This window comes from Hippopotamus amphibius, chromosome 1 (genome assembly GCF_030028045.1).
Source record: "Hippopotamus amphibius kiboko isolate mHipAmp2 chromosome 1, mHipAmp2.hap2, whole genome shotgun sequence".
Taxonomy (NCBI): domain Eukaryota; kingdom Metazoa; phylum Chordata; class Mammalia; order Artiodactyla; family Hippopotamidae; genus Hippopotamus; species Hippopotamus amphibius.
Window position 1 is genome coordinate 21,774,143 of NC_080186.1, and position 27,302 is coordinate 21,801,444.

At 36.1% G+C, this 27,302-nt stretch overlaps 1 protein-coding gene across 4 annotated transcripts in view; it reads right to left on the reverse strand.

Annotated features, from left to right (window-relative positions):
- Window positions 1-27,302, reverse strand: part of EYA3 (EYA transcriptional coactivator and phosphatase 3) — a 95,792-nt gene that overhangs the window by 35,009 nt on the left and 33,481 nt on the right. For 3 of the 4 annotated variants that reach the window (XM_057702148.1, XM_057702170.1, XM_057702152.1), the window contains 5 exons: window positions 22,005-22,048; window positions 18,886-18,965; window positions 13,409-13,475; window positions 10,708-10,844; window positions 3,750-3,887 (listed from right to left, as the gene is read on the reverse strand). In XM_057702148.1, the coding sequence (XP_057558131.1) occupies window positions 3,750-3,887; window positions 10,708-10,844; window positions 13,409-13,475; window positions 18,886-18,965; window positions 22,005-22,048 (466 nt within the window). The remainder of the gene's footprint in view (window positions 1-3,749; window positions 3,888-10,707; window positions 10,845-13,408; window positions 13,476-18,885; window positions 18,966-22,004; window positions 22,049-27,302) is intronic. The other variant, XM_057702161.1, reaches the window with a different exon arrangement.

Below are 27,302 nucleotides of genomic sequence, written 5' to 3' on the forward strand. Positions count from 1 at the left end.
CAGATTTAAAAAATAAAAGCAGCAGCAATAAAATATGCAACAAAAATAAATTTAGAGGACAAAATAAAACTCAAGTGGTAACGCCTATTGATACATATATCTAAAGACTATTAGCTCTCAAAATACTAATGGCATGGCCAATTGTTTTCAGATAGTTCCCACTCCTGTTCTGCAACAGAGCTGTGAAATCACAGGAAGACAAAGCTTCTGAGAACCATGCCCCACTAGAGGTCCACCTGAAACAGTCGGGATACAGAGACAGCTTTAATCAGAAGACTGATTACAGAACTGTGAGAGGCACAGCTGAATGAAGTGACACTGCCCCAAAGTCGGAGGGTAAACCGAAGGGTTAATGGCACATAGAAGTTGGTACAAGATTTAGTTTTTACCCACCTCTCCAATTTTATATATGTCTCTCCACCACCCTTGCTCACCCCAGCTTTCGAGTTACTCAAAACAGGAGACTGTTTCTCACTAGGACCTTTGCAGTGCTGCTCTCCCAGCCTGAATTGTTCTCCCTGGCCTGTCCCTCTTGCCCTCCAGCATGATGAGGCCTGCTCAGCATGTCTACTTCCACAGAGAGACTCCTCTGACCCCACTATTAGAACGAACTCCTTTCTTGTTTTCCCAATCACAACAACCAATTCTTTTTTCCTTTCAGAGCACTTTTCAAAATCTATGTATTTATTTACTTGTTTATCTTCTGCTTCCTCTCCTAGTCTGTAAGCTCCATGAAGCCAGAATCTTACTATCTTATCCATTACCTCCAACATCTAGCAAAGCACCTGGCCTACAATAGGTAATGCTCAATAAATACTTGTGGGATTCACGAACAGCACGTCAAGGTTATCAAAAACAAGCAAAGTGTGAAAAACTGCAGTCAAGAGAAGCCTAAGGAGACATGACAATCAAATGAAATGTGAAGTCCTGCATGGGGTCCTGGAACAGATAACGGACATCAGGTAAAAACTAAGGAAATCTAAATAAACCTAGGATTTAATTAATAGTAATGTACCAATATTGGTTTACTAATCTTAATAAATGTTTCATTCTAATGTGAGATGTTAATAACAGGGGAAACTGTGTGAGGGTAGGGGGATATATAACTCTACATTATCTGTTCAATTTTTCTATAAATCTAAAACTATAATAAAAAATGAAGTCTATTAAAATGCAAAACAAATCTCCTAGTCAACGAAAGCTATTGTGCGTTACCAACACTATCAGACCCCAAAGACAGTCACTGAAATTCAAGGTTGGGTTAAAATTAATTTTGCTATTTGAATTTTAATTATTTAAGCCATCTAAACTGAAGAAAATGACCAGAGACCGGGCCATACCGTCACAGACACTCTAGGAAAAGGTTGATATATAAACAAGCCAGATCTACTTAATCAAAGGGTTTTCATGTGCATTGATTGAAGTATAATCTAAAGAAAAGGTTTTGATCGGAGCTGATCGAGCCAGAAGTGGAATTTGTGTAATTTCCCTAACTTCCCCAGGGAAGATAGGCTTATTTTCAGCTATTGAAAGCTTTTGGAGGGGATGAGGTGACATTGCTGTTTTGACCACTTAAAAAAAAAAAATCAATACAATGCTCCTTGTTTTTACTCTGTGGAATGACTGGTTAGTTACAGGGGGGAAGAAGATGAAGCCCTGGAGAGCTGACACTCATTATCCGTGCTAAAGGAAATGAAAAGTGGGGGTGAGGACAGTTATACTGATAGTGGAGAATCCAGGTGATTCAAATGTGCCAATACACCTATATTTCCTTTTAGCCAATTTTTACAACTTGCTTTCTACCAACTTTTTCTCAGAATAAATGGCAAAAATTGATAACTTGATGGTTAATTTCTGCCTTAATTTCTACCCCGTGCCAAAGTTCTAATGAACAATATAATGGGCCAATAGGTTAACCAGAAAAGGGAAGGGAAATGAATTTAAATATTTGCTAGGAGAGGTTCTCAATTATGGGAGTTGATATTGATACCATGGCTTCAACACTGAAAATCATAAACATTACACCCATGTGCTGGGGTCAGACTGACTGGCTTACATCCTTGACTTATTTACTGTGTGTCTAATGCGCCAAATCTGTAATATGAGATTAATGACAGTACACAACACCCTCACAGGTCTGTTGTGATTACCTGAGTAACACCTATCTACTCCTAAAACAATGCTAAGCACCACACTTAACAAATATCAACAATGAACATTATTAGCACAATGGAGGAAATTGGGTTAATTGATCTCAAGGGAAAAAATGTACTAAAAGATAAGAAATTAGGATAGTGGCGAATGAAATTAAAGGATAGCTTCATGACTTTTTTTTTTTAAAGCAATGGGTCTTAAAAGACCCCCAAAGGTGGTTCCTCTTGTTTTACAACGAGGGAAAAGTAAATACAGCTATCAGGTTCCTCGAATTCAAGATACAACTACAGAGGAGTGGTGGTTCTACAACTTGGGAGAGGATTATTAATATAAGAGAACTCCTTGCTTTTCTTTCATGACCTAGGTGTAATCATCAGAGATGTATCTGTTTAGGAGGCTCTTGGCTACTAGATTTGCCTGTAGTTGGACCTCAAAGCCTACCAACATAGAGAAACACTTTACAAAAATGAAAGGGGGTAGAGGAGAAGACAAAGTCACGCTCTTGAGTTTTTTCTTCCTGGTTTCTTCCCATTTTAGAAAAAAAGAGGGAGGGGACAAACATAAAAAGAAGGGGAAATAAGAAAAGAGGAGATTCAGTACACAATAGGAGATAAAGGTAGCTCAGAGCAAGGTCTTAAGAATGTAGTAAACAGTTCTGTTCCCAAAAGACCAACAAAAAGTAGTTCTCAATCATTTTATTGAAAACAGTTAATACTGAAAATCAAAATATTTTGTTTAATATAATCTACATCAAAACATTTTTTCATCATCAAAGTTTATAATTTAAGAATACCTCAGACCAGTTGTTGCTATCCTAACCTCATCCCTCTAGTACTATTTTATAAGGAATAACATTTAAAAGCTGGGAGAAATCAGAAGAAAGGAGGCAGATGAGAAGCCACGTAGATGGACGTTAATTGCCAATTTGGAGCAATGACAAACTCCCTGTATTGGACTTGGAAGGGTAAGGAATTAACTCCATATTGCCTTTTGAGCTTCTTTGTCTTCATTCTTAATAGTGCTGTCATAATTCTAACCTTTTACAGGAAGAACTCAGGAAGGCAGAGATGTTAAGAGTTCAAGCTTTAACGCTATGCTTTTCATCACGAAATAGAAACAGGACTGAATTTTTTGAGCAAGAAAAATGCTCACCAAAAAGTAGTAAATGGGGTGGAGGTGTGATAAAAACTACAGCAGAAAAGCAGCACACATCTCACAAAGCAGAACGCATTTCACATTCCATTCTATTTGGGCTTCACATAAAAGAAGTTGGCAAAGCTCTAACCCATGGAGTCTTCTGCTCATTTACAGGACAAAATGCCACTGCGAACAGACTAGAACAAAGTCAGACAGGTTTTCTGGACACCAATATGCAAAAGAGGAGTCTTCAATTCTATTTAGCAGTTCACAGTCAAAGGCTTAAACTACTTATGAATCACACTCCTAGGTTCTGGTTTGTCTAACACAAAAAGCATGCACAAATGCAAATATCCTGTATTACCCAGTGTGTTTGGAGATGCAGGTAGATTAAAAACAAAAAACAATAATAATTAAAAAACAAAAAAACAAAAACACACACAACCATGCCTGTTTACCTTGAATGGGATAAGAATAATGTGCTGGGCTTGGCTGGCTTGTGGTTAACCCTGTAGTGCAGGTAAGAACACTGTGTTGACTTGGAGATGGAGTCTGAATTAAACCACTTTCAGGTTTCATACCTGGCCACAATGCACCTGAATCAGATAAATTGGACCAATTACAAACAATACACTGGGACTGAGAAGCATGGTTATGCTTTCAAATATCAGCCAGTAGGTTTAAAATCGAAATCTTAGAACAAAAATAAATTTGCTTGTAAGAAAATTATTGACTCTCCCACTCGTAATATACCACAAGCAAATACAATTTCAAAGAATTGGGGAGTGGGGCCATAGAAACAAAAATCTTGTTAAAAACCCCAACATGATATGTATGTATATAAGTTCACATCAATGGTTGGGGGAAATTGATCAGGATCAGAAAAAGACATACTGACACCCAAGGGTTGTTGGGTGCTTGACATTCCTGTAGAGCGATAAATCATTTATTTGCATTGTCTAAGTGGGAGACATTCCACATAAGTTTAAAATTCACTTACCCATTAAACAAGCACCAGATTTTTCTAAAATGTTTGTATACTTCTCTGCCTTGTTAAGCTCGTTACTTTGTTACCCTTGTTTCTTCTGATTAGGAAAGACATACCTGCTTACTTTTATAAATTAAAAACATTAACAGAAATATATAATTTCTAATTTTTAGAAAAAAATAAAGTCATATATAATCCCACATCCAGACTTAACCACTATTCACAGTTTGCATGAGTCACTCAGGTTTCTTCTGTTGACTAATCTTTTTTTCTTCTTTTTAGTTAAAAAGGGATGTTACATGCTGTTCACATTTTGTTTTTCCACATAATACCTAAGAGACATCTTTCCCTGTCAGAACATATAAATCCATCTCATATTGACAGATATCATACCTATTCTCTTTTATTTTTATCACAATGCTCATAAATGAAAATCTTTCTAAAATATATTTATATCCTTTCCTGCCTTCTTAGCAGAGAAGAAATAGTGAACATACCTTTTCTCAGAATTGTTTCCAAGATCAATACTGTGCTGTGCTATGTACACTACAGAAATACCCTCAGAGGCTATTGAGAGATATGAAGACATTTGCTTAGTACCAAGCAGAACTCAATTATAGTTTTATGATTTGAAAGTTCTTGTATCACTGTCTTTTCTCTGTGATCTGTCACTTCTTGACAATCTCCTGTTTCTAGCTGTATCTCCTTCTTCAGTAAACTAGGGGACCATTAACAAAGCTTGCTTCTACACAAGAGCCTAAGGATATCCTTTATAAGTGAACAGTTTTTGTCATAATTTTTTTTTTGGCCATGCCATGAAGCATGCGGGATCTTGGTTCCCCCACCAGGGATCAAACCTGTGCCCCCTGCATCGGGAGCATGGAGTCTTAACCACCGGACCGCCAGCGAAGTCCCCAAGTTTTTGTCATAATTTTGGCTATGCAAAAGTCTATTAAAAACCTCACTGTGCTCTGAATAGTTATGGCTACTGGATCAATACAGTTGAAGCTGATAATTTAGCCCAAGAAGAGTCATCAGACACACCCCAGGTAAGAAATCAATACCAAGGTCAGCTACAGCTTCAAATTCAATATTACCTCATTTCATATAATCTTAATCTGATAAGAAACTTATAAATATATAATGCTTTGATAATAAGGACTTCTGCTTCACCAGGACACTCAGATATCTTAGTGTAACTCACATGTGTAAAATTTGTTGATTAGTAAATATAAGAATAGTAAAAGGAGATGTGAAAATCTTAAAAGGTTGACAGTGGAATATGGTAATTTGCCTCGTCTCAAATCCTTTTTTTAAAAATTGTAGTTAGTTTATAATGTTGTGTTAGTTTCTGCTATAGAGCAAAGTGATTCAGATATATATATATGTACACACATACACACATATATATACACATATATACACATATACTTTTTCAGATTGTTTTCCATTATAGGTTATTACAAGATATTTAGTATAGTTTCCTGTGCTATACTGTAGGTCTTTGTTGTTTACCTACTTTATATATAGTAGTGTGTATATGTTAATCCCAAACTCCTAATTTATCAAACTAAAGCATTAAAAAAAAAGTCACATTCTTTTCTCATCTATTAAACACACAAAATAACTTATTTGAAAAGACTAAGGAATACCAACATCTCTAGCATGAATTAGGAGGGCCACCCCACACTCCCTTCCACCCTTGGTTCATGATGATTTTAAGTCTTGCCCAGGTAAGCCGCAGCTAAAGTCCTTGTTATGGCTGACATTTAACAACAAAAAAATATTTGAGAATGTAGTTTTTTAAACATTCATCATGTGAAATTTGAATATCAGTGCTAAGATTCTTGGTGGTTGACTACCACATTTTTCAGAAACAACTTGCCTTCTCAATGTCATAACAACTTCCAGATTTATTGTAATCAATGTGTTTTTTTTCTAAATAGGTTCTGAACCTGAGGTATTGGGTTTGTAGACATGTTTATTATTACACTGTCCTAAAATACTATCTTACTAATAAGAATAGTATTAGCTGAGAGAGTTTTGCTAGTCTCATTACTGACTATGTATTTTTGAAGTTTCAAAATGTAATATAAACTGGTCCTTCTTGTAAGGTCAAAAATTAGTGCAAAATGCCCAAGATAAATAGGGGAAATAATAGCTAGTTTTGAATGTTTTTGGCCAGAAACATAAAGTAGCTATTCAGTATTATAAAGAATACAGGAATAAAAGACAATATGGATACTGCCTGCAGCATCACTACAGTCCTACTCTTTAGGTGTATATGTGTGTGTGTGTGTGTGTGTATATACACACACACACACACATATATATAAAATATATATACACATACATCTTCCTTTAAAAACACTCTTCCCAGAATTCCAAGTAACAAGCAGCATGACCAAATGGTTTGACTGTAGAGCACTACTGCCAACAGCAAAGAAATAAACTCCAGGCTTCCTAACTCCCAGTCCACTGTTCTTTGCCTACAAGTACAGACTTTCTCATTTTAAGCACCAAGAGCCTGGTGTAGAGCAATGGCTGATTTAAAAATGGCAAAGGAAGCCTGTCTCCGAGTACTATCCTCCTGCTGCCCCACAGTGGGGTCTTATCACGAACTCTATCCAAGTTTTCCAGCACAAATACTTCCCTATTGGTTATTCACTAACCAAAGCAACCTAAGCAGTTCACTTTGCAGTAATATGTATCAGAGTAGGGGAACTCTAGAGAAGATTAGTTTGGTCAAGAACTGAAGTACATGTAAATGCTAGAAAAAAACACATGCAAGAATATCTTGTTGACTTAATAGCTCACTGGGGGTGAGCTATTATAAATGCTAAGTAATTTAATCTGAGTACTTCTGTTAATGATAAAATAAGTAGGTGTATATTATAGAAAATTGGGAAAATATAGAAAGTGAAAAGAAAAAAATTGCAGTCTCATCACACAGAAAAAAAATACAGTTTTCACTTTTGAGCTGGACTGTGCTAACTAAAACCTGTACACACTGGAACTGTGTCCTCACTTTGTATGGTTCCATGGGAACTGAGATCAAATCTGTACCGCCTCTACTGTTAAAATTCAGTTTTTCTTCCAAATTATGCTTTATATACATATTTTAAAAAACTATTAACTTGGTATATTACATTGAATTTTCAGTTTTATATACTGCTTTTTTCAAATAAACTGTTTTTTCAAGACACTATTCTTGAAGAATATGATTTATAATGGCTACAGTTTTCCACTCTGCAGATACACTGCAATTTAACACATACCTTTCAATTCAATATGTCGGCTGTTTCCAATCTTTTGCTATTATAAATAATGCTGTGATGAATACCTTGGTAGTAAATTTTTGTGGTTATCTCTAATTAATCCCTAGGATACATCCCTAGAAGTAAAATTACTGAGGAAAATGGCATGAACATTCTTAAGACTCAATACATACTGTCAAATCTCCATCTCATATTAAAGTTCTTTTAAAAGAAGGTAGAACAATGGCAGTTAAGCCAATCTTTTATTGGCCCCTAAAAATGAATGAGTACCCCTTCCCTCATACATATTCACTCAGATCACTGGAAGTTAAACCTCAAATCCTCAGTCTGCCATCTCACTAGATTTCTATGTGGCTCTGAAAAGATATAACCACTATTCCTTTACTTTTAAAGATTAGTTACTATATGGGCTTCCTAGATTTCCTCTAGTCTTTTCTCACTTCTTTAAAAGGAGGAAACTTTTAAATTTCAAACTCAACTCTGAGATTAACTTTTTCATACAGACCTAAATTTATGAGCACTTCTAGAATTAAACAAACCAGGGTGCAATTCTAATCCCAGACATTTACTAATTGTATAAACTCAGGTTAGTCACTTAATCCTTCTAAGCCTGTTTCCTCATCTATAAAAAAATGGGATAATGTTGACACTTTTTAGGACTGTTCTGAGGATTACATAAGAAAATAATGTAAAGTGTGAAGTACTCATTCTCAGCATACTGCTTGGCATAGTAGGCACTCAATATTATTATAATATATTATTATTTTAATTGGAGTACAATTGCTTTACAATGTTGTGTTAGTTTCTGCTGTACAACTAAGTGAATCAGCTATATGTACACATATGCCCCTCCCTCTTGGACCTCCCTCCCACTCCCCCAATATATTATTATTATTATTGTATAAATATAAAATATACAATCATATTATTACAATAAGATTTTCTAAAGTTCTGTTTACATCTGAAATAAAATAACAGGCTAGCTAATCTAGTTTTAGTGCTAACAGGCAACATTAAGATAATAAAATTACCAAAATCTTCACAAGAAAAAAAAGAGTTTTTTTTCCTTAACTGAAGCACAGCTGATTTACAATATTGTGTTAATTTCAGGTGTAGAGCATAATGATTTAGTTTTTTTGTTTTTGTTTGTTGCAGATTATATTCCATTATAGGTTATTACAAGATATTAGATACAATTCCCTGTGCTATACAGGAAGAAATGGAGTGCTTTATATCTGAGTGATATGCTTTATATCTGAGTGATACAAAACAAAAGCAGCTATGTGTTAAAACATAAGAAAATGTCTAAAAAATACAGTCACTTTAAAAAGTATTACACACACATAAACACAAAAAGTATTACAAACATTTCTTTAAAGTTTCCTTTATAAAATTTGAGAATATGTCATACCTCTCATTCAAAGGCAAATTAAGCTAATGAAAAGTTCTCTCTGAATCTGATAAGAAAAACTTATGAAACAAGTTTCTCTCACCCTTATTAAACAGAAACAGATTAATAAAAAAGCCTGTTATAACCTATATTTCTTTATAAAATAAACACTGTTTCCTTCAAGTTTTTAACAGGGATTTATCTATTTTACAGAATTTTTTTCTTTCTTTAATATGAGGGAAATGCAGTGACTATAAAAGATACCATAATATCTAGGACCTATATGCACATGGCGCTGTCCTAGGTATTCCATAATCCGAGTTCAGAAATATAACAGGAGTTTTATTTAACACCGAAGAGCAGGAAAATCAACTGTTCCACAATGCCATAAAGGGCTGTTGGGTTTCTAATAAAGAATTTAAATCAAAACAGTTAAAAAAATGTGAAATATTTTATACTTGCTAGCCTATTGTTAGCCAGCTGTTGATAAATCAGCTTTAATATATGCAAAAAGAAATAAACACAAACATATTCACAGAGAGTTCTGCTTCCAAAAGGACTACTCAGTCTTGTCTCATTAAATACATCAGAAACATAAGATTTCAGTATACTTGTTGGTGTACAAACAGGAAAACAAGAGCATTTTTGTTTCTCTTCTCTTATGAAGTTATCAACGACCACTATCACTAAACATAACCCCCAATTTTTGTTTCTAGTAGTTAGCAGGAGCCAAGGAATGCTAATATGCCTTAAGGTAAGAAAGCGGTCATTATCATAAAAGAGTAAGTAGCCAGATAGGCCAGGAAAAGTAGGAATGTCAAAACCAAAAGCAAGCAATAACCAGAATCTGTTGCAATCTGTTTGAAAGATTTTTCTAATTCCTAGCTAGTTTCAACAAAGACTACACTTATAATTTTATTAACATATTGAATATTTTTTAAAAAATACAGTATCCTCTCAGTTTTCTAACACTAGTTCTAAGAAAGCAGGGAAGGGGAAATAAAGCACACTGAATATATCAATCAATTAACACACATAGAGAAAAATCAGCAGATATTAAGTGCCCAAAGAACCTCAAATTGACTTCCAGTAAATCATTCTAATTCATAGTTCATGTCCAAGATACCTAAAACCAAAGAAGAAAACTCTCTATGCACATGATAAGGTTGTACAAAACTGGGGATTTTCCCTCTCAGATGACTTTTTTCTTTTTTTTTTTTTCAGATGACTTCTTGGTTCAACAGAGCAACAACTCATCAGTTTGGGCAGGGGTAAAGGAGAGGGAGACACTGACAAAAACAGAGCAGGGGGGTGGGTGGAGCAGAAAACTATAAGGCATATTCCATCTAGATATGTAGATTACTTGGTGTCAGCAAGAAATCAGCCACCTCAAAATATATCTGCCATGGTATCATGTTTTGTATGAAGTCACATCAACAGTAATTCCTCAAAGAGTTTCCAAACACTCGAAGATTCCAAGCTTTACAGTCAAGACTTAGTATCCTGGAAATAGCTAAATTATGGCAGATAATCAAATGAGAATTGAAAAGTTATGATTTTATATTACATGCATCAAATATACCGTTGGAAAGTTGCATATCCAATATCTATCACACCTGTAACTGAGCAGGTGCTGTGCCAAGAACAACTTGGCATCTCTCAGCTTCCTGATGAGCCATGCTTGCTTGTGGGGGAAAGATGGAGATTTCTGGGGGATAAAATCTACATTCTTAGAAACTGCTCACAACAGAATGCCTTACCGAAAGGAGGTAGTCCATATGTTTGGGTTGCCTGAGGGTAGACAGCATAGGGTTGAGACTGCTGCAGTGTCTGGTACTGAGTCTGCCCAGGGTAAGCAGTTTCCGAAACAGGAACTGAGAGGATATGTGCATAAGGTCTAGAAAAGTTCAAGAAAACAAAAACTTTCATGTGAGAAAAACAGGGGAAATAGCTAATACCACTAACAGCAAAGAATCAGCAATGAGGAGACTAACCTGCCACATAAAATGTCTCTTACTATGGTCAGAAAGTAGAATCATTTTTTCCTTTCCAGGTTCTACTATCACCTACCTAACAAACTATTTTATAGAAAATTTAATAGTTTCAAATATTCTTCTCCAAGGTCCAATGACTATGCTACAAACATTTGTGGTGTGCTACACATAAGGCCCTATGTGAGATACAAGTATGGACTAAACTCGCTTATGCCCTTATGTCTAAATATAGAATGAAACCCTAAAATGACAGAAAACTGGATAGAACAGGATTGGCAAATGGCCCCATTCTCCACCTAGCCCTCTCGGCCAAACTAAAGATCTGAGAAGGAAAGTGGGACTTGGAAAAGAGGGTGAGGCCAGTGGACAAAAGGCAAACAACCACATTAGAAAGCAGGGAGTAGGGGTGTGGCCCCATATCTCCAGATTGAGCCTATAAAATAGAAGTCACGTAATTAATAAAATCTGGGAAGTCCTAGACAGGACACAGAATTGCCCTGCTGACATGTAAGTCAGAGTATACGGCCACTAAACCTGATGTGGTTGTTGATGCCAACCACATCAGGCTTAGCTAGAGATTTGAATTCAACAGTGAAAACTTTTGAGATTTTTAAACTAGCTAGATGACCTGGTCATTTTATCCACGGAATAAGATGGTGCCACATTTTATGCACTGAATTTTTAGATACCAGTTATTTTATTTGGTAAGTTATGCTGTACTTATAAGTAAGAAAGTGTCATATGTACCATATAGGTCATAACAATAAAATAATGGGCGGAAAGGGGTGTTTCAGAAGGGAAAAGATTTTTTTTTCAGTTTGAGGGGAGAAGAAAATGACGGACGGCTATAAAGAAGTGGTCTGTGAGCTAGCAGGTAGAATGTGCAGAAATGGGAGAGAAAGGGTAGTCTAGGAAAAGAGAAAAACTCTGGCAAAGGTACAGAGGAAGGGCTTCAGCCTGCCAGGAACACAGATTATATAGTAGGGAAAGTAAAGAAGACAGACAGCAAAGACCTTGAATATGAGGCTAAAAGTGTTCAGACAAATCCGGAGCAACCAGGAGTCACTGAAATCGTTGAGCAAAGAATGGCAAGATCAGAGCTGTTCTTTAACAAAGATTAGTCTGACATTTCTTTGTAAAATGGATTGCGGGAGGGGCTGGAGGAGGACTTGAAATAGAGACAGTTAAAAAATGCAATGGTTTAGTTAAGTGATAAGGAGGTCTGCATTAAGATAGAAGGCATAGCTAATAAAGTATCCTGAACAAAGCAGGTATACAAATATTTTTTGAATGAATGAATGAATTTGGAATATGCAATATCACATCTCAGTAGACTCTAAAAGACTGAATTTGAAAACTTCTATTCTTCTTAGCCAGATCTTAAGACCAGGAAATAGCTCAGGTTGTAGCTGTTAATCAAATCACATGGGAATGATTTAAAACCTTCGTATCTTCAAATGGATTAATCTCCAGATATGACAAAGAGCATAATATCCTTTTTTATATAGTATCTTTATAGCTCAAATTATTTTCTTATCTTATTCATAATGATCTCAGAGAATAGGTTCAGTTATTTCACAGAAGAAAACCACATGAAAATGACTGGCCCAAGGATGCTATTACTGTTAATACCAGGTTAGAATTTGTAGAACTCATTGAGTTGACTTTTCAATTAGTTCATTTTTTTTAACTGATGCTAAATTCAAAAGGTACAAATGGGCACAAAAAGGAAAATTTTTCTTTTTATAACAGATCCATACATATCACTCACCACTGTTATGAATTTCTTTATGTATCCTGCCTACATAAGCATGTAAGAATTCATCCCAGTTTAATAAAGCATACTTGCATATACCTATGTATGTAGGCTCACTCTTTATAAATGCACAATTGCTAGCCTGATATACACATTGTTTTGCATCTACTCATCTTGGAGATGACTAACTTATTGAATCTTAAATGCCAATCTTAACCCATGAGGCCCAAAATATTGCCTCTTAGTGACTTCAACCTACTAAACCTGTCTAACCTCAAGCCTAGTTCTACTCCTGAGGACACTCCTAAAACAATAAACTGAACATAGATTAAGCTGAGAAGTCCCAGTCTGAGGCTGGCTTTAGCTTTTTAAATTGATCTCTCTATTAAAGTAGAGGAAAGAGAAAATGATCAGAGGTCAGTCAGTGATATGTTTTCACCACTAATGGTATTTTGCATTTTTCAGTACCTATTCATTGTGAGCAAGCTCCTGAGTAACAGTGATCTATTCCAGACAATCATCAACTTTTTAAAAGGATGTTACATAGACTCTACTCTATATTTAGAGGGAATAAAAAAACTGGAGTAGGGAACAGAGAAAAAGAGATGAAAATAAATTAAATGTCAACTTAATAACTTAAATATCAAGTTAAATTTTGCAATGAATCTAGAGAAAATGCATATAGATTTTTGAAATAATTATTCAACTTACTTTGCAGAATACATTTGTGAGGTATAATCATTGGATGAGCGAGGGATGTAATCGGTGCATGTCATAACTGAAAGAAAGATATCACCAGGTAAAAAGTTAGAACATTTCAAAAATGAAATGGGGAAATTTCATGTCTCACTGTATAGTCTTTCAAACTATATAACAGAATACAGCTTGGGCATCAGAAATTTAGAAAGACTATGCAGTAGGAAATACCTCACTCTTCTAAAAATGGGTTTAGAGATTTTAGAGATAGTGAAAGAAGCTAGAATGAAGGGGGTATGGAAAAGAGTTGAAAGTCAGTACCAACTGACCTCTACCTTCACCCATCACTAATCTAAAAGCAAAGAAGAAGTAACTTCCTAAGCTCTCAGCTGTGCTCATACACAAACTTAAAATGCAAGATCTATGTCTAGGAAACCACATTATACTTCTTCAGCTTATTCATTCCCTGGGTGCTTACCCTATTCTGAGTAGAAGGTCCTGAGAATGACTTGCAGGAAGACAGATTTGGAGGAGATACCCAATTTTATTAGAAAACTGTAGCTACTGCTGTATATAATCAACAGCAGAAGATGCAAGTCTGCTTCTATATTACTATTTTTTAGCTTTGTAGTAAAGGCCTTACGTTTGGCAAAGCAGACAGCAGTGACAAACTGATGTAATGCTCTGACAAACCATCAAGTAAAGAGACTTCTGCAGCTAGTGTCCTCTTGACCTCTATGACTTCATCTAGAATAGATACCATCATGAGGCTTGACCCTCATGACTTCATCTGGGATAAATACTGTAAATATTCAACTTGAGTTTCACAGGAAGCAGAATCCTATTCATTAGTGCTATTTCAGTCCATACTGTAGGCAAAGTAACATCATATAGAGCTTGTACCAGACTCCTGAACAGTTCAAGAACTTCCTTCAACAACCGTAAAGGACGTTGCTCTATTGTGATTAGGGACTAAGGGTGAACCAACTAACTTTATGTCTAGCTGGGTTCCCTGAGTGTCTGACCCAAAAACGGAACCCTGATCAAGATCAGATGCAGGGCCAATTCATGCCCAAAGTAAGAAAAATCATCATCTGTGAGTTTATCATAAATCTTGTCCACTGCCATTGTTCAAAGTCTTTGAAAATAATTAATGGCAATTTGCAGATTATGTTAATCTATGATCACTTTGAGAAGAACGAAGGGGATCTCAATTAGATCTAAAGTTCTTACCACCCACCACATAGAATGGAAGTTCATCTGAAGTCTACATAATGGTCCCTTCTCTGCTGACAAGTACTTTCAAATGCCCAAATCCTTCTCCCCCTCTGATTTAATTTAATTCTAGAAGAGGTCCAAAAAACACCCTGGAAGATCTAGGCCAATTTTTACTTCTCTAGAGAATGAATGAGCCTTGATCTTTGCAGTACTTGGGAACTATGAAAGGACTAGAAAGATTCAAGGCATAATCTGCTTAATTATACTATAACTTCTCTGCCCCTCCTCAAGCTGTGGGACAGGGTCTTCCTACTAAATTGTAAAGCAGTATTAAGATCATTACTGTAAGTGTGCTAAAAACCCAAGTTTTCTGTTCCCTTGGGACAGAAAATTGCATGTGAGGTGGGATAATCGAGTTTCAATGACCTAAGTCAGTTACACAACAAAGCCAGACCCCAGAATAAAATTCCACAAAATGGAAATAGAACTCAAATTTTTTCAGCATTGCATAAATAAATCTGGATATGTTCACCTTTGTACTGGTTTAAAAAAAAAGAAAAAAAAGTTGCAGCAGTGGAGATGAGGCAAAACTTTGAAATATATCCTGAAGGTAAAATCAACACGGCATCCTGATGAATCTGTATGTAAGGAATGAGGAAAATAGCAGAATGTAGGATAATTTCTAGGTTTTTCAGCTTGAGCAATTGGAGGGATAGTGAAACCACTTCCAAAGATGTGGAAGTTTGGGAAAAGATTTGGTGAGGGCTAAAGGAATAAAAAGTTCTCACACATTTTAAGTATGACTTTCCTTTTAGACATCTGAGTGGACATGTCAAGTAGGTAGTTGGATTCATAAATGAAATTAGGGGAGAAGTCAGACTAGAAATACAAATTTGGAATTCATTAACAATGTATAAAATATTTAAAGTAATATAGTAGTGAGTGACGGGATGCAGAAAGAGCAAAGATGGTAACTAGAACCCACCAACATTCAAAGTTCAGATAGTAGAAGAAAGGCCAGCACAGGAGAAAGGGGGGAGAAAAGTGGTGAGAGGCAGGATGTAAGAATAGAGAAATGTCCACTAAAACTAGCATTTCCAGTTACTGAAAGTAACTAATGACCTAGACAAAAGCAATTTCATTGGAAGAGTGGTGACAGAAGCTAAATTTGAGAGCACTGAAGAGTGCACAGGAGGTGACAAAGCAAGTGGGAGCAACTCTTTCCAGAGGTTCCAGTGGATCACGGAACCAAGAGAAAGGTCTATAACCAGTGGGGGAGGTGGACCCAAAGCAGGGTTTTGTTTGTGTTTTAAGATGGTAGATACCCACTGAATTATGTCTCTTTACTGACAGGATGGATTAAGAAGAGAAGAACATGACGACGCAGGGATGGTATTAGGATAATCAAAGTACCAAAATCCTTGGGGGAGGTGAGAACGGATAGGCCATGAAGCACAAATAAAAGGTCTTACCTTTGACAGGAGCAAGAACACTATTCCAATTCTGACAAGAATGAAGCAAGATAACATGGATACAAACACAAGCAGGTTTGAAGATCTGGTGTTGGTAGGATAATAAGGGAGCTTTCTGTCAGAGAGCTTCTATTTGAGGAGTCATCAGTTAAGTGTGAGGAAAGGTGAATGAGTGTGGGTGCTCTGAGAGGAAAGAAGTGGTGTGACATATTAAAAGGTAAAACTCATGAGTAAAATGTAGTAGGGTGCCCACTTGAGGCCCTGTGAGTAAATAGTCAGCTAGGTGTATAATTTATCCAATAATGTTCAGCTATTTGAACACACATATAGAGAAGGTGGAGAGTTGGATTAAATTAGGACTGGGGTCTAGCAAGGAGAGTACTAGAAGCAAAATTATTGAAGGTATTTGTAAGGGAGTAATTATTATAAAGAACCACAGAATCTATGCTGAGTAAAAAGGGACAGGAAAACAAGAAGGACATTATGGGTATTGGATAGGTCATCTACATGGATGCTGAAATTACCAAGAATAATAAGAGTCTGGATAGAGAAGGAAAAGAAGATCTAGTCTTTAAGAGCAAAATGACTAGGAGTTCAGTCAAGAAAGGTGGGGGAGGGGCATAAATAAAGACTTCAAAGGAACTAGAGTTTTTAAAGGAAAAAAGAGAAATGATTTTCAAGAAGCAAGAAGACTCAACCTACTTCTGGGCCCTGAAGTATGTAAGGAACAGGCCTTTCTCTTGGGGATGAGTGAGATATTAAAAACATCAGAGGAGATCCTTTTCACTGCTGAGAGCAGTTTCCCATATGTATCAGAACCACCTAGCTGTCTTCTTGAAAATGCAGGTTCCCGTCTACATCAGGTCTACTGAATGACAATCACTGAAGATGAGGCTGTAATTCTACATTACAAACAAGCACTCCAGATGACTCTTGGGTATGCTAGAAGTTTGAGAACCACTGGAACAGCATCTTTGAGGAAATAATATATACAACTCAAGACATACCATTTTTTTTAAACAGGCACACCATTTTTTAATACATGGGAATTATATAAAGTTAAGCATAATTCTCTTAAGACAGATCCCCCAAACAAGTGCATTTTTTAAAAGTGTCTTACACAAATTTATTCTTTTAAAGTGTGTGGGAAAATATGGAAGGGCACAGCTAGTGGGTTGGCCAAAAAAAGTTCATTTGGATTTTTCCATAAGATTTTATTTATTTATTTATTTTTTTTTCCCCTGATTTTAAAATGTTTTTATTGAAGTATAATTGATGTACAATATTATATATACTACAGGTGTACAATACAGTGATTCACAACTTTAGAAGTTATACTCCCTTTACAGTTATTATAAAATATTGGCTATATTCCCTCTGCTATATAATATATCCTTGTAGCTTATTTTATACAGAATAGTTTGTACTTATTAATCACCTGCCCATATATTGATTGCCCCTCCCCCCCTTTCCTCTCCTCCTGGTAACCACTAATTCGTTCTCTGAAGCCCCAATTTTGATCTCAGACAAAAAGGAGGTAATATCACTTCATCAATGAGCTACTTGTTAAAAGGAAAAAAACCTTCACTTAAAAAAAAAAAAACCCTCTTATTTTTGCCTGTCATCTCTGGTTCAGTTTTAGAATAAAAAGGAATAAACACAGGTGCATTCTCAGAACAGTACTTGCTTAATAAGAATGGTTCTTCACATGATATAACAAAACATCTCACAACCTTATAGAGAATAAAGAAAAATGCAAGTCTTTCACTCTAAATCGACTGTAGAGATAAAATTAAAACTAATAGAGAAAACTAAACTCAGTATAAGGAAAACTATATTGAAAAATTAATTATAGTTAAAAAAATGAATTGGAAATTTAAACAAATTGTGGGGTAGTTATTCACAAAAATATTCACAGTAGGACTCATATACAATCTACTTCATTTTACTAACAAAAATGATATTATAAATTAGTGGGAAAGAGCCAACCCTTGTAAAGTAGAAATGTCCTTTGATCTTCTGTATTTTTTTTTTTTTTTTTTGGGGGGTACACCAGGTTCAATCAACTGTTTTTATACACATATCCCCATATTCCCTCCCTTCCTTGACGCCCCCCCCCTCGAGTCCCCCCCACCCTCCCTGCCCCAGTCCTCTAAGGCATCCATAAGATTTTATTTAATTTCAAGGAGGACTATTTGCCCTATGGAGCATACCACCATGATATGCCAGAGAAAACTGTCTCCACAAGAAAAACAAAAAAACCAGAACATTCTACAAATTTTGTCTAATGCATGAATATAACTGTTCTACAAGAGAATAAGCGTTGGTAAGTGGAGGGTGTATTTTATTGAGCTGGATCTCCCTCAGGGCCCAGCATCAATCGTGGGCTTTCAGGGGATTACTTTTCTTTTTTTCGGCCTAGAGGGATAGGTAGAATTATTCGGTTATCAGAAAGGTGGGAAAACATCAAGCCCTCTGGAGGAGCAGTCAGAGGTTGGCCCACAAACTTTTCTGATTTTGAGTAAGGGACCATTTATTACTTTTAGAATATCCAACCTCAAAGCAAAAACACAGTCGCCAATCCCTGGGGAGTGGATTCAATGTGATTTTGTTCCTCAGATGGTATGTCAATAAGGCTTACAGGAAAGCACAAGGATGAACACACACATACTACACAAGGCAGTGAAAGGATTCTGGATATTCTGAGACAAACAAGGCAATTGGTGAAATCAATTGTAAAAGAATAGCATCACCTGGTCATAGGAACACCTCTTCCATGGTGCACAGAAATATGGTACTTACTTTCCTCTGACATGGTAAGGTTTGAAGCAAGGCTTGAAGTTTCCGGTTTCTGATCATTGACTTCGGAGTTGCTTACTTGACTGGGAAAACCAAAATGAATACATTAGCCCCTGACCAACCTGCTGCATTGCAAAAAGTGATTAAACCAAACCATTTTCTTCCTAGATAAGTAAGAGGCAAGGTAAGTCTACTCTATGATATCCTTATTCTTGGTTTTTAGTGGCTACCTGAAGAACTAGGGCCAGGGCCAGTACCTTCAGCTTTCTATTGTTCTTTGTTATATCCCTGGACCACTTCAGTTTTTATATCACTCGGAAATACCAGCTAGCCACAGACAAGTCAGATTTTCTTTAAAGACCACACGGTAAAAGAAAAATTCCACGACATCTAAAGCTGCTGTCACCTTATTTCCAACGTACCAAAGGATAGTAGGGAGATGCTTGATTACAGACAACAGTCCTCACAATTACTTAAGTTTTTCCAAATTATACACGCTTGCTTCCAAGAAGGGGTTCTGAACCTTAAATGGTGCATTCCACTGTATTTTTCTTTTCCCCCAATTAAAAATAAATTTTTATTTGTTATCATCCCCAAACTTAGCAACATCTTTTTAAAAACACTTATAAGACAAATTAAGAGAAACTGCAAAAGATAAGTCATGTAAACTGGGAGGACAAGGCATTATGTTAGATATTTAGATACTTTAATGTTGAGAAGATCCTCACCGAAATTTTGAAATGGAATTAAATTATACTTTCATCCCTCACAGTGTCCTCCCTCTTCTTTCTACCTTACTTTCCACCCTCCCCCATATTCCCTCAATTACCTGTATAGCATAGTGCTTAAGAGTGAGGATTCTAGAACCAGATTGCTTGAGTTCATATTCCACTTTGTCAAAACTAGCATTATGACTTTAGGCAAGTCACTAAACTTCTCTGTGCTCCAGTTTCTTCAACTGTCAATGAGGGATAATATAGAACCTACCTTTTAGGGTTGTTATAGGGATTAATGAGTTAATATATGAAAACTACTTAGAACAGAGACTAGAACAGAGTAAGTACAATATAACTGTAACTAGTATTATTATAATACTTCTCCCCAGCCCAGGTATTCTTTTCACATTCACGTTCCCTAGCAAGAAATCTGCTTTGCTGTTTTACACTCTAGGGAGCAGTGGAGGACACTGTCCCAGACACTCCACATATCCAGAAAGAGTAGTTTCTACATAGCAGAATTTTAAAAAGAAATGTTATTTATAAAAAAAAAATACACAGCACCAAAATTCTTAAAGCTCTCATCTTTTCTGAACAGACCTCTAATATTCAAGTGCAATAAAGTTCTTTTTGTTTTTTCCTGGCATATTCTCAATGTTCAAACAACTTTCCCCCAGATGTAATAAATTCTTAAAGGTAAATCCCCAGGTGAAGTTTATTTAAATCTACTTACTCAAATGTCTGTATTTTTGGAATAGCACTTAATATACTAACCAAGATATGACTATGTGAATTGACGAGTAAGGGTAAGAAATCATACTGAGTAGTTATACCATTGTTTCCCAAAATGGCTTATTTCTTACCTGAATGATTGGTAAAAATACAGACTTCTGAGCCCCATCTTATGCCTAATTAAATAGGATTCCAAGGAGAAAGGTATAAACCCAGACAAGGACTTCACATTTCTGACTACAATGACCTTGTCTTCTATGTGTACCATCTGGGGTTCATTGTTAAACCCACTGTTGAAAGACTATTTGTAGATCTTGTATCTTAGAAAGTATATTTGTATGGTCTGGTATACAATGGACCAGTTCCTAAAATCCTATGGTCCTAGAATCTTAGAGCAAAATCCTCTACCTGTTCAACTGAGTACCTAGAGATCAAACTGAAACAACAGCACCAAGACAGTGAAGTAACTCTAGCACTTTGTTAAATATTTTAAATTATTATATCCAGAAAAATTATTACTGTCTCAAAATATAATTATTTTCAGTTATATAAACATAAATTTTACTTAACAATGTGTATATGATAGAAAAAAAATGCTTCAAAGTAAAATTTTCCTCCTCCAAGAAAGAGCAAAACACCCAAACTCCAAAAGTAAGCAACACAAATACTTCATTCTCATTCAACAGAACTCTTGTCAATAATTAACACAACCAGCTAATGAATGGATAAACAACCTGTGGAACAGACGTACAATGGAGTATTATTCAGCCTTAAAAAGGAAGGAAATTCTAACACACACTACAACATGGATAAATCATGAAGACATTATGCTAAATGAAACAAGCAAGGCACAGAAAGACAAATAATTTATGACTGCACTAATATGAGGTACTTAAGAGTAGTCAAAATCATAGAGACAGAAAGCAGAATGATGGTTACCAGGAGCTGGGAGAACGGGAAAATTTAGAGTTATTGAAATCTCTTTTGAAGGACGGGTCAATGCTTGGTAGTGAATATACGACAGATCATTTAATTGGAAGTGTACAGTAAGACATAGGGCTAGCACGACAATAGAATAAATAAGCTGGAATGATAGTGTATGTGGTGGTACAAGAGGAGGATTCTTAAGATGTTAGAGGTGATGCAGTTACTGGTTCATATGGTTGGTAGACAAACAACAGGAGGTAAGAACTGTGGACAACTGAAAATCATGGTGTTGTGGAAGCCAGAATATGACATTCAAAGAAGCTGCCCCTTTTCTATAAGGGGAGCAGAGCTAGTGACTAAGGTGTCCCACATCCATTTGGTAATTAATGATTAACCTCTTGGATTTTCCTTATTTCTGTTTTTCCTATTATGTATATTATACATCTGACTGAAGAATATTCACTATTGTGTCTCTTCCACATATCACAGCATCTGAGAGAGAACATGAGATTGGTATATACTGCTGAATAAATAATGAATACAAAAAGAAAAAAAAATCAGCACCTATGTGTTTCAAGGACAAACTTTTAGAGGAAAATTTTCACCTTAAACCAAATAATTTCAAAATGTAAAGGCTGATGCTAAAAACCAAAAAGAAGGTAGTCAACCCAAGTCGTGCCCATATACTAATCAGCATGTAAAAAAAATTATAAGTACATCATTAAAAAGAAATTCAACTTTGTATACCTTAAAGTTTGTTCTCCTGATTCCTGCATCTTGGCTTTTTTCACCTGTAAAAAAATATACAAAAGCATCAATGTCATGATCTGTTTTTAAAATCATCTAGCTACTCAAGTGGCAGACTAATATTAACTAATAAATTAAAGGGTAACTGTTTCCTTTTGTTTTGCTTAGATTTACTTAATTAATCCCTGTTATATTTTAGAGTTAGAGATGGACTTGTTTTTCACATGAGGCTCTCTCTTTGTTTTAATGAAAAAAGTGTTTTTCAGATTCAAGGTAAAATAAAAGGTTTACCAGGATTTTTACTCAATACAGAATATTCAACAGGATAAGCTTTCCAAACTTGGATACACACTGGTCAGTTTTAAATTTTTCAAGACACACAGTTTTACTGCCATACAATTAAGTATGGCAATCTCGCTATCATCTAATCATTTATTTAACAGAAATATCTTTATATTTAAATTACTTACATGCCAAAAATAAAAATAAATTCTTAGCAAGTTACCAGTAATTTAAAAAATATTCTTCATACTATTCTGTTTTTCTCCTATTTTCATCTTCTCTAATTCCTTCTAAGGTAATAGCATTTTCACTGAAACAGTTTAAGAATTCGCAAATGAAAGATCCATGGTTAACACTACTAGCGGTTTTCCCTGTTTTTTTAATAATTACAAAGAATCTGATTTTAGAGTTTTCTGATTAGAATAACTAGTTAGAGTAGAAGTACGCTTAGTGTGCTTAGCCATACAAATCATGAATACTTAAAAGTATTTCAAGCTGACAAAGCACAAAGAGTACTGCCAACCTACTACAATGAGTGAGAACTCACAGAAGCAGAAACTCTGCTAAACAATTTTAAACAAACATATCACACGGGAATATTGCTATTAATATGGTTAAATTTAACATTTCAGGTGTCCATAATTTCTCATGAACATCTATTCCTCATGAGAAAACATGACAGAATAAATAAACCCAAATACTCTTGGTTTCTTGCTTATGACATATCAACTCACATTAAATAACGCTGCCTTAATCTTCATAGGTACCAATAAAGATTAAAAAAAGACATTTAAAAAAACCCTCTAAATTTAGAAACAAAATTACAGAAGCATATGAAGAAAAAACAAAAACAAAAACAAAAAACCAAAGCCCTTGAGGTAGATAAACCCTTACAAAGCATGATATTAAATTCAAAAGCCATATAGGAGAAAATTCATTGATTTTACAAAAATTCAAAACTTCTGTATGATAAAAGATACCAAAACCAACCAGGAGGGCAAGGACTTTCACAATGGTATATATACTGTGACAAGAGAATTTGATTGTATTACAAATGTATGAAATAACCTCACTGAAATGCATGGGAGAAAAATGTGCTGATGGAATAACACTGGAAAACACTGTTTTGACTGGAAAACTGCAAGGATAAAGGCAAGAAAAATTCATCCTTCCAGTTTATCTGCTGCCATATTTTCACAAATGACAAAATATAGGCTCTTGTTATAAGTGTGCTGTCTTTCCCATCTGAAGATGATAGTATTTACATAAGGTCAGATAATAACATAATTTTCCAACAGTGATGAATTTGCTTAGTTCACCCAAAGACCCTCTTTGTGGTCAAAGAAATGAATTTAAAACAGTCTATGATCTCTAAACAGTAATCCATACAAAGAAAACTAGAGCACTGACTGAGGAATCTAATTTATCAAGTCTTCATTTTGTTAGAGCCCCAGAGTAACAAATTTAGCTACAGAACTCTCAAAAAAAAAAAAAGCCCTGAGGCAAAATTTTAAAATACACACATACCATAATGGCCTTTCAAGTAAGAACTATGCTTTTTCACTTTTTATTTACTACACTGCCAACTCAGTACAAAGAATATGTACTCATAAATAGAAATGGAGAAAATGTACTTAAAGACATATCTACCAAACACAAAAGTCTGGGGGAGGAAAATGTGTTATCAGCTAATTTTGTACCTTCCACGGCCCATTGTTCGCCTTGATCTGGGCAACTATGTCCTCCTGTAAATCAGGGATAGGGAACCTTGGCCCAAGAGGCAGGTAAACTAACTCAAAGGATACAAACAGATTTCACTGGATTACAAAAGGATGGGTTCAAACAATACAATTCAGAAACTGACAGAATGTAAAATGGCGCAGCTACTTTGGAAAACAAGTCTAGCAGTTTCTCAGAAGGTTAAATATAGAGTTACTATTATATCTAATCCAGAAATTCCACTCCTGACTATAAAACCAAGAGAAATGAAAACACATGTCCACACAAAAACTTGGACATGAATGTTCATAAAAGCATTATGCAAAATAGCCAAAAAGTGGAAACAACCCAAATGTCCATTAACAGATGAATGGATAAAATACAATAATGATAAATGAAACAATGAATGATAAAATAATCCACACAATGAAGCATTCAGCAATAAAAGGGAATGAAGTACTTACACATGCTAACACAGATGAACCTTGGAACGATTATGCTAAGTGAAAGCAGCCAGTCACAAAGGACCATGTATTTTATGAGTCCACGTATATGAAATATCCACAAATAGGTCAATAGGAAAGTAGATCAGTAGTTGCCTAGGATTGGGAGGGGGTGGGAATTGAGGGGTGACTGCTAATGGGTACAGAATTTCTTTTTGGAATGATGAAAATGGTCTAAAATTTACTCTGGTGATAGTTGCAAAACTTTGTGAATATACTAAAAACCATCAAACTGTATACTCTAAAATGGATGTGAATTATATCTCAAAAGTTGTCATTTAAAAAATCACATAATCTTATGGGAATGTTATGACTAAAGGTAACACAAAAAGGAAAAACCACTGGCAAATTCATGAATCAGAGTTCTATTTGTGCCTCTGCCTAAAAAAAAAAAAATCATGCTTTAAATATAACAGAGCAAAGGAATATCAATTATCTAATGCATGAATGCAGAATATCCATGTTCAAGACCCAGTTCTGAGAGTTAATTCACTGTATGCCTACTTCTCTGCATCTGTTTTCTCAAATGTAAAAGAAAAATAGGACTATATTTCACACACCTGCTGTGAAGATGAAACTGACAGGGGCGGGGTGGGAGGAGTGGGGGGGGTGGTAAGGGAGAGAATGAATGACAGCTGTTTATGAAAGACAAAGTGCTATACAATTGTTAAATTATAGTGTCAACATCAAAAGCAGCAAAAATAAAGTTGAATTCCCCAAATTTCAAGACAAGACTAAGAAACACCAATTTCTAAATAAGAAAATTATGTTATGCTTCTCAAATGTCATTCCAGAACTATTCTGAGATGACTTACAAGTATATAATTATAGTGCCTCCTAAGTTTTAACAAAAGGCTAAATCATACTAGGGCTTGATAAACTGTAATCTTGGGAATAATAAATCCAACAGAAGTCTGCATGAAGTCTATTAAAAGGAAGGTGTTTGTGTTAGAATTTTTCTACCACTGTCCAACAAAGCATATCATTCTCTTTACTAGAAAGTCATACTCTATATTCTAGAAAAGGAAAGGGCTAGATCATAACCTAGATGAAAAAAACCACACACAAGAAACCATTTAATACTATTTTCTTTGATCTTGCTTACCAATAGTTATCTTATTATTAATTTGACTTCTAAAACTTCACATAAGGAAATTAGTATGTAGAGAGTGAGAGTGAGCATTCCAAATTACTAGGAAGGTAAACACCCATGGCAGAGACAACTGCCTGTTCCACCATTGCATATGGGGTGTGACTTGCGATGGCAGGAAAAAAAAAACCCTGTCTTTTAAATTCACAGGCAACCTGTCCAAAAATCACATCTGGACCTAGTAGAAATTAGTGGGCATCAGATCCTAGATTTGATCTGGATGCAGGAACTAACAGAATCTGGGGCTGTTTCTCTTAAGAAGAATGTGTGGGGGAAGATAGGATCAAGATGGCAGAGCAGGAGGACGTGCACTCACTCCCTCTTGCAAGAGCACCGAAATTACAACTAAATGCTGAACAATCATCGACAGAAAGACACTGGATCTCACCAAAAAAGACACCCCACAACCAGAGACAAAGGAAAAGCCACAATGAGACGGTAGGAGGGGCGCAATCGTGTTAAAATCAAATCCCATAAATGCTGGGTAGGTGACTCACAAACTGGAGAACAGTTATACTGCAGAAGTTCACCCACTAAAGTGAGGGTTCTGAGCCCCACATCAGGCTTCCCAACCTGGGAGTCCAGCAACAGGAGGAGGAATCCCCAGAGAATCAGACTTTGAAAGCCAGTGGGATTTGATTGCAGGACCTCCACAGGACTGGGGGAAACAGAGACTCCACTCTTGGAGGGCACACAAAAAAGTGTGTTCACCAGGACCCAGGGGGAAGGAGCAGTGACCCCATAGGAGACTGAACCAGACCTACCTGCTGGTGCTGGAGGGTTGCCTGCTGAGGTGGGGGGCAGCTGTGGCTCACCGAGGAGGCAGGGGCACTGGCAGTAGGGGTTTTGGGAAGTGCTTATTGGTGTGAGCCCTCCCAGAGTCCGCCACTGGCCCCACCAAAGAGCCTGTAAGCTCCAGTGTTAGGCAGCCTCAGGCCAAACAAGCAACAAGGTGGGAACACAGCCCCACCCATTAGCAGACAAGGAGATTAAAGTTTTACTGAGCTCCGCCCACCAAATCAGATTAAAGTCTTACTGAGCTCTGCCCACCCAACCCTACCCACCATCAGCCCCTCCCATGAGGAAGCATGAACGAGCCTCCTAGAAAGCTTCCTCCACAAGAGGACAGACAGCAGTATCAAGCAGTATCAGCAGTATTTCGTCTTGTGGAACTGAAAACCACAGCCACAGAAGGATAGAGAAAATGAAAAAGCAGAGGACTTTGTACCAGATGAAGGGACAGGATGAAACCCCAGAAAAACAACTAAATGAAGAGGAGATAGGCACCCTTACAGAAAAAGAATTCAGAATAATGATAGTGAAGATGATCCAGGACTTTGAAAAAAGACTGGATGCAAAGATCAAAAAGTTTACCAAAGACCTAGAAGAATTAAAGAGCAAACAAACAGAGATATGCAACACAATAACGGAAATGAAAAATACCCTGGAAGGAACCAATAGCAGATTAACTGAGGCAGAAGCGTGAATAAGGGACCTGGAAGACAGAATGTGATAATCACTGATGCAGAAAAGAATGAAGAAAAAAGAATGAAAAGAACTGAAGACAGCCTAAGAGACCTCTGGGACAATGTTAAATGCACCAACATTTGCATTATAGGGGTCCCAGAAGGAGAAGAGAGAGAG